This window comes from Oryza brachyantha, unplaced genomic scaffold (assembly GCF_000231095.2).
Source record: "Oryza brachyantha unplaced genomic scaffold, ObraRS2 ChrUN-Ctg66, whole genome shotgun sequence".
In the NCBI taxonomy this organism is placed as follows: Eukaryota; Viridiplantae; Streptophyta; class Magnoliopsida; order Poales; family Poaceae; genus Oryza; species Oryza brachyantha.
The window spans coordinates 31,958-39,741 of NW_024427266.1; the positions used below are offsets into that span (position 1 = coordinate 31,958).

General features: G+C 38.0%; 1 protein-coding gene across 1 annotated transcript; it reads right to left on the reverse strand.

The window, feature by feature from the left end:
• Positions 1-290: 290 nt before the first annotated feature.
• LOC121056700 lies at positions 291-6,993 on the reverse strand. Its single transcript, XM_040529965.1, has 6 exons — positions 6,714-6,993; positions 6,513-6,624; positions 4,005-4,121; positions 2,958-3,235; positions 1,519-1,733; positions 291-1,064 (listed from the first exon to the last, which is right to left on the reverse strand). Exons 1-6 carry the CDS (start codon positions 6,991-6,993, stop codon positions 483-485), a joined length of 1,584 nt encoding a protein of 527 aa, XP_040385899.1. The 3' UTR covers positions 291-482.
• Between the last annotated feature and the right edge of the window lie 791 nt (positions 6,994-7,784).

Here is a 7,784-nt window from a genome sequence, read left to right on the forward strand (position 1 = left end):
TGAATGGTAGATATGAATGGTAGGTGACTAAATAAAATTGATGTTCCGTTTAATTTCCTAGAGTGATTTGGGTCATTTAGTTATTACACTAATTTTAAATTTATACATTTTACATTGGCGTAGAAAAGAATTTCATTTGTTTTTATATTAGTATAGATAGTTTTGTCAAAGTACTTGTTTGTTTCATGATATTTACTCTCTTAATCTCAGCTTTACATACGGGGAAATGATAACACGTGTTCAGTAACTATGGCGTCAAAAACAAACGCTATCAAAAAAACTGCCCTGTAACCACTTACATTCAATTTCGGCATGACAGCTAGCTTAAAAGTTTAATTATTTACACCACCGAGTTTAGCATAAGCTACAAGATCTGTGAAAAATATTCCCAATAGCGTATAATTCTAATTCATCTCAAAGTTGTTAATTTACAAACAACTTTCACCCGCATCTTGTAAAAAGACTCTCAGTAGAGTATAATTCTAACCCATCAACAAGGTTGACCAAACAACTTTCACCCGCATCTTGTAAATACCACAGCTAATCTCGTCCTCATTAGAGCCTCTAGTGAATGGGGTGAACTTCAAACTGCGACTGACGACATGATTCTGATGAATATTATGGGCATGGATATTCAATATCAACATCTCTTTTCTGGACACTGCTACGACACGTCGCAGCAGCTGCACGACTCTGTCATCACCAACTGCGTTTGGAGAACCGACATCACTGTCATACAGTACAATATCATTCGGAACATCTGTTGTGCAAGCCGTAATTTTCCCATGAAAAACTTCAGAATCTGACAGAATCTTGATCTCAACAGTGCCCTCCAGTGCTTCCTTAACACAAGCAGTTACAAGTTCCACCTCACTGAGCCTACTCTCCAAGGTTTCAGTCACAATCTTAAACCGACGAGTGTAGACTTTCATTTCAAGCAATCCTTTACTAAATTCCTTGTCATTGCACTCTTCATTCTCCTTAATCTTCAAATTTATCTCAAAAAATATTTCACCATAAAAAACAATTCCTCTAGTTGGTCCTGTGAGAATTATATCTTCATTCTACAAGAAAAATTACACAAGACGTTAGCCATATGTCACACTAATGATATATATAAAATAAATGATAATTATCCATAGAATATAATAGTATTGTTATTATTTATTAACCACCTTAAACCTGTACGCAGATTCATATTAAATTGATTTGCTAGCAACCTAGGCAAGAATTTGGACTGAGCTCATCAAAATTCACACAATCATTTAATTGCAATAATTATATATGATGACATGATCAATCAAATTAAAATATAATGACATGACTTAATATTTGAATACATAAAAAAAAGTAGGTATTTGTGTTTTGTATGAAACTAGTCCAAGTCATGCATATAGACAACTCAAATGTAGCTAGGTTTAGTATGCCTTTAACTGTACATAACTGTAAAGAAATTAGTTCGATGTATTATGTGAAATAGGAGAGATTAATAGTGTGAAGAGATACTCTTTAAAATACCTCTGACTGGATAACTTGGCAATTGTTCCTATTGTGCCGGAAGATGGTGATGCAGTTAAAATCTAATCCATCTCTGACTATCACAGTCCCATATAGATTGATAGGGTAGCCAACATCTGATGATTTTACTTTCAGAGATATTACATTTAACGAGCTAGTCAAAATGTGATCCTCTGGGATAATTGCGTCTGTAAAACGCATTGGACCATATTGCGCTGACAAAATTGAAAATGGAGTTAGTTTGCAACAGGGAAGAATAGTGTGTTAACAAAAGTATACGTTTGATAATGTCTCTAGAGGACAAAAGTTTTCATAAGGTAAACAGGGTTGTCCCTATCTTTTGAGCTGTTACGGAAATACAATTATGAAAATTATTTTAGTTGTTTTAGAAACAAAATTATTGCAGTTGAGAAAGTATCTGGCTACTTTTTAATCTTATATATACTTCAGAAAATCCAACCACATACCTGTCCATTTGCTAAATAAGATCTATGAGGTCAGAGAGAGTATATGTTCAATAGCATACTGCATGGGATATTTTACAACTAGGGAGAAACTGAACTAAATCCATCGCAATATCTGCTCATCTTAGCAAAACCTAAACAGTATGAGCTGTCTAATTCTTCATATAACAGCTTCCCTGTGTTTGGCTTGGACCTGCCCGAAATGAGAAAATTGATCATTTGCATCTCATCCACAGGAGGCAAACTACAATTTATCTGCTTGGTACCCCCCCCAATGGCCCCATCATCCCTGACATCGCATGATCTCCCTCCTCATCCACCACCCTGGCTCAAGGACACTAACATTTCAGGCCCCCACACCTAAATGTCACTCACCGTCGGTGTCTAGCCCGTCCAGTGCAAGGTCTCCAATGAGATATAATTTACTGCCAATTTGCATTTTGCAATCACTGGAAAAACAAGACCCTAGCTGCTGGTGGTACTAGCACTGACTATCTATGCCAAAAGTGACAAACAGTCCTTTTGGGCAGTGTGGCAAGTTATCAATTGCAAGATAAGCAGTGGCGAATGATCAAGAGCCACTGTGAAGAGTGGCACATGATCAAATTTCTCCAGTCAGTGAGGATCCCATCTAGTGAATTTTAAGGTAGTTTGCTCCACTAAAAACATCTCCCAAATAGATACATGATAAGATATGAATCGGATATCTTTGATAGAAGGTGAGCAAATCATTTTTTCTGTGCTTATTGCATTGTTTCCTGTTCATGTGCCTGAAACTATTGGCCTGCCTTCACTCCACGTGTTTGATTGGATTATCAAAATCATGTGCATAGTGGGTGTGCGTTGATTTATGGAATATTGCTAGAGATGAGCGTAATCTTGCAGTGTGCTAGAAAAAAAATTGCAGTGTATTGATAACAACAATATGATAGACTGGAGTAATAATTAGATTGTTGATGTGGCCATGACACATACTCTCCTTGTCAAGGTCGAAGATGGTGAGGTTTAGGAAGCAGGCACGCGTGTAGTAGCTGATCCCTGTCTTGGGGTCATGCTCCCAATACTGGGAAGCCAGAGCACTACTCCTCGCCCACCTCTCCTTCATCTCCGGCGTGTCCCGATAACTCGTCGGCCTCGGCTGCCGGGGCTTCAAGCTCTGCTCCCGTCGCTTCTGTTTCGCTGCTTCCGCCGCCGCCTCCTCGTTGTCCTCCTCCACAAACAATGGCAAATCGAAGACATCCTCCACGGTGGTTCTTCAAAACCTAATCCATATGTATATATATTAATAAAATTCATATGTATTTATACTAATAAAATTGAAACATATCGGAAAGTCGACGGATGGGAACGAAAAGGCTGGAGAAAGGAATTATTTATATCAAAATAGTAGCAATAGTCTCCCACCTCTTCCTCCTACACCGCCGCCACCGAGCTTGTGGTTGGGGTTAGGGAGCTCGTGGTTGGGGTTAGGGACTTAGGGCCTGTTTGGGGGAGCTGGAAATTCTGAGAAGCTAGCCGGAGATTCTGGAAACTTGAGATTCTAAAAAGTTGAGAGGGCTCTGTTTGGGGGAGCTTCTGAGAATTTGCTGGCTAGTGTCCTGAGAGGCTGAATTGTCTGAAATACCCTGAAGTAGATGGGGATTCTGCTTATTTCTACATTGGTTGGTTTAACTACATCAATGTACATAAATGTTTTTATACAATTTTTAAAAAAATGTAAATTGTCATAAAGGTAGTCAAGAAAATTATAATTTCCTTTTTGAAGGCAATAAGAAAGTTAAATTACTTATGTAATAGGTTCCGTGCATATTACTTTGCCACCGCGATGTGTTCATAAATAAAGCACATACAAAATATTGCACTTTGTTGTGTTCATCAAGCACATAGCAAAATACTACTTCGCCAATACCATATGTACACCAAGCACATAACAAAGAACAACCTAAACCACTTTCATATTTCTATATATTGCGTCCTCTGTCCGCCATCAAAGCATTTGCAATAAAATCTCGAAAGACGCACATATCACCATCATTGGATGTGGTGCTAACATAATTGTCTTCTTCTTCAGGTGTATTGATAGGTGGCATATACTCTTCATCATTGTCACATCTCTCAAAAAGAACATCAGCCAAAGCACTATCACGGATGAAATTATGAAGGGCTATGCAAGCAATTATAATCAACTTTTGCTTCTCCACAGGCTAGCTAGGCATGTGCAACAGAATTCGCTATTTCATCTTCAACACTCCAAATGCACGTTCAATCACATTACGAGGAGAGGAGTGAGCATGATTGGATATAAATTATTATATATCCAATCATGTAGCCTCCGGTCTTTAATAGATAACGATAGCGATGACCATTTTTCACATGTAGACAATTACATTATTATTTATTTTCTTGTTTATGAACAAATGTACTTTAAGTATAAATTATTATATATTTGCATTAAATTTTAAATAAGATAAACGATCAAGCATATACTTAAAATTTAGTTAATGGTGCCATCTATTAGAATTGAAGGGGTATCTTTCACTAGGTTTTTAACTCTAGCCACAATTTTCCGTATAAATGTTCTAATGTTATGTGTTTTGTCTAAAACAATGATTATTGTAGTAAAATGTGTAGTACTAAACTTCTCTAGAATCTTAGTCCTCGTTTTTGACGCTTATAAGCCAAAATTTAAATTTTATAACTTAAATTTTGATTTAACTTTTGGGGAGTTTTCACCGTAATTTCTCTTTTAAGTCGTTACCTGAAAAGGTTTACCTAAAATCATTTTTAGTCATTACTAAATTGCTTTACTTATGTTTAATTTCAGCAAAAAGCAATGAAGCTGTCACAAGAAATTCAACTGGACTCTTCGGAGGCCCGGTGAAAAAGATATTTTTCACGTCAATCTTCATCAGTAACGATCGGGCCGGCGCATGGCATGCAGGCTAGAATTGGGCTGCATTTCAGACTTTCCTTCTACAAGGGGAGCTAGCTTGGGCTGCTTTGTTTTGACTGTCTAAAACATAAATCCCAACTCGATTGATCTATCCATACAAAAGTCCAGAATCCACACCAGGATGTCAGCACCCTGTTCATCCCAAAACAGAAGCATCCTGCTCGCAGCAGGATGAAAATGATCGGAAATGGTACAGCGTTTTTTATGTTTATAAATTTAAATGTTTGTTTTCGCTGAAATTAAGTATACAATTATGGGTACAACTCTTTATACATGATCTTATTGAGTATTTTGTTATGATTTGATTTATTACTATAGGAACTTTAAGCAAAATATTTCAAGAAACTCCGGATTTATGTCAAATAGTCATTCTCACATTGCATGATGATAAAAAAAACATAGTTATTAATGATAGATTGACCATTTATATATATGTGTGTAAACTTTCTATGCAGAAACTGTATATAGGTTACGTGTAATGAAGGTCCAATGAAATCAGATTGATCTATGTAATGTAAGCATGCACATGCACGTGCAAGAGAAAAACACAGTCGGTTTTGTGGATTTTGCGCGTGTAGTGCAGGGCCACTGTGGCTTGGTGCTACAATGGCCGTGCACTCCAATCAACTTTTGCTATCGAATTCAAATCAGCTAGTTGTGGCGGAGTTCATCGGGAATAGCCAAAATAGAACCAGGGTTGAGAAAATTTTGAATAACAGATGAAACAGTAGTATTTTGAGATGGAGGGTGGTACCGTGGTAGTATATAGCACCATCAAGAATTCAAGATGACTTACGCTTAGGGGAAAACCATATCTTCAGTTTCAAAGGACGAGGGCCAAAATGCCAAAAAGAAGGGTGAAATCACAATTGTATTCCAAAGCAGGGTTAAGAACACAATTATCCCTATCATAGAGAGTAGTTAAGGAGAGATATCAGATTTTCCAAGCACATTTAAGTTTAACAATCCAGAGCAACACAATAATGTAAATGTCCAGTAAATGTTCTTAATTTCTACATATAAATGCATGGTTTTCGTTAATTAATTGTACTATGTATCAACATGCATGCATGCATCAACATGCACGGACACTTATGTTCAGTTATATACCTACCTTTTCTCAACAAACAAGATAGTTCTTCATACCTACGTATATAGCTAGAGAGCGTATGCAAAGCAACGACGTAATAGTTGGCTTATCTTGCAGAATGCACAAACAGCACCAACATAATATGTATTATGTATGCATGTACGTCGCAAATGGCAATACTAGCCTGCAACAAGATCTTTGGTGCGTACTGAAATGGATAATCTCTAGGAGTATTTTGTCTCAAAAAAGAGGTAGCGATAGACGTGTCAATATGTACAGTTTCCTTCGAGTAAAAGACAACAGGTATATCAAATGGGCAAAACAACACCAATCGCAGCAAGCAACTCGTCGAACGTGTGTATGTCTAGATTAGGCATCACCTCGAAAGCTTGTCTTCCTTCTCTAAGAGCCTTGCAGCAACTACTCCACCGCTGAACGAGAACTGTGTGCTCCTTCCTGACTTTACTCTTATCATTCACTGACCTACCTATCAGGTATACAGCCTACTTCATAAGAGGGAACTTGAGCACCTCTGAAAATACAGCGCAGGACATAAATAGCATCTTCTGTAGGTTGGGTATTTTGACTCTTCCAACTTGCTGAACAGAATCATATAGGCTCAATGTCTTGTATATGCGGATTGGAGTTTCTTTGCTAATTTTCAGTTCAGATATATTGGCTGACATACCTCTAACACCATAGTTGGACTCAAAGGGAATGTTCTTCACCTTGTAATACTTCTTTCGCTCATTGCTTGCATAGTCTGGAACAATCTTAGGATCGAGGTCCGGGAATTTGTGCCACATCCCGTGTGACTTAAAAGCAACCAGATACAGATTGTGGTAATCAAAAAGGATGCGGACACGGCCATTAGCATGATTCAAGGCTAAATCACTTCCAGTTTTAGGAAATAGCACGATCTCATAATAGCCTTGCATGCACACAGGCTTTCCCTCAACGGTTTCCATTGCTCTAGTTGTGATTCGAGAGATGATGCTGTTAATCAGAGAGGAATAGGTGTTTTTTATACTAGAACTCACCAAATCGCCTATTGGGAAATGGAACTTGTCCGTCGCCATCCACTCCTCTCTTGATATATAATCCAGTTTCTGCTATGGCCCCCAATAGCATATCCTCTCAATCGATCGATCTTCAATTAGCCTGCATCATCACCACATCAATATAATGAATAGACGGATCATATCAAATATCACCATCATCATCGACTAAACTGTACTGCATCACTGTCATGCATGCATGGCACATCTAGAATATATATTAAATTATAATGGTATATTTACAAATAGATGAACTGTAATGGTATATTTCAAAACCTTAAAAATTGTAATGACATGGATCCAATTAACCCTAAATTGTAATGGCATATCTATAAATATATGAATTGTAATGGCATATTTTAAAACCGTAAAAAATATAATAGCATGGACTATCCAATTAACCATATTGAAGGGTTAATTGGGTCAGGTCATCGTCATCAGACGACGACAAGGAGATCAGTATATCAAAATGTATGTACGATGATCAATCAAATGATAAACATTACAATGAAGCATGCATATGGATTATTACTTAGGTGTTAACCCCCCTACCCAGCGACCAGCGAGCTTGGCACGGCGCGGCCATGCCACACCTCGAAGCACACATCCTCGACGGCGCGAAGATGCGGTCGGCGCCGGCGCACGCCGCGTCGTTGCTGCCGTCGACGTCTGGTCACTGGAGGCGTAGGTCGCAGGCGTGA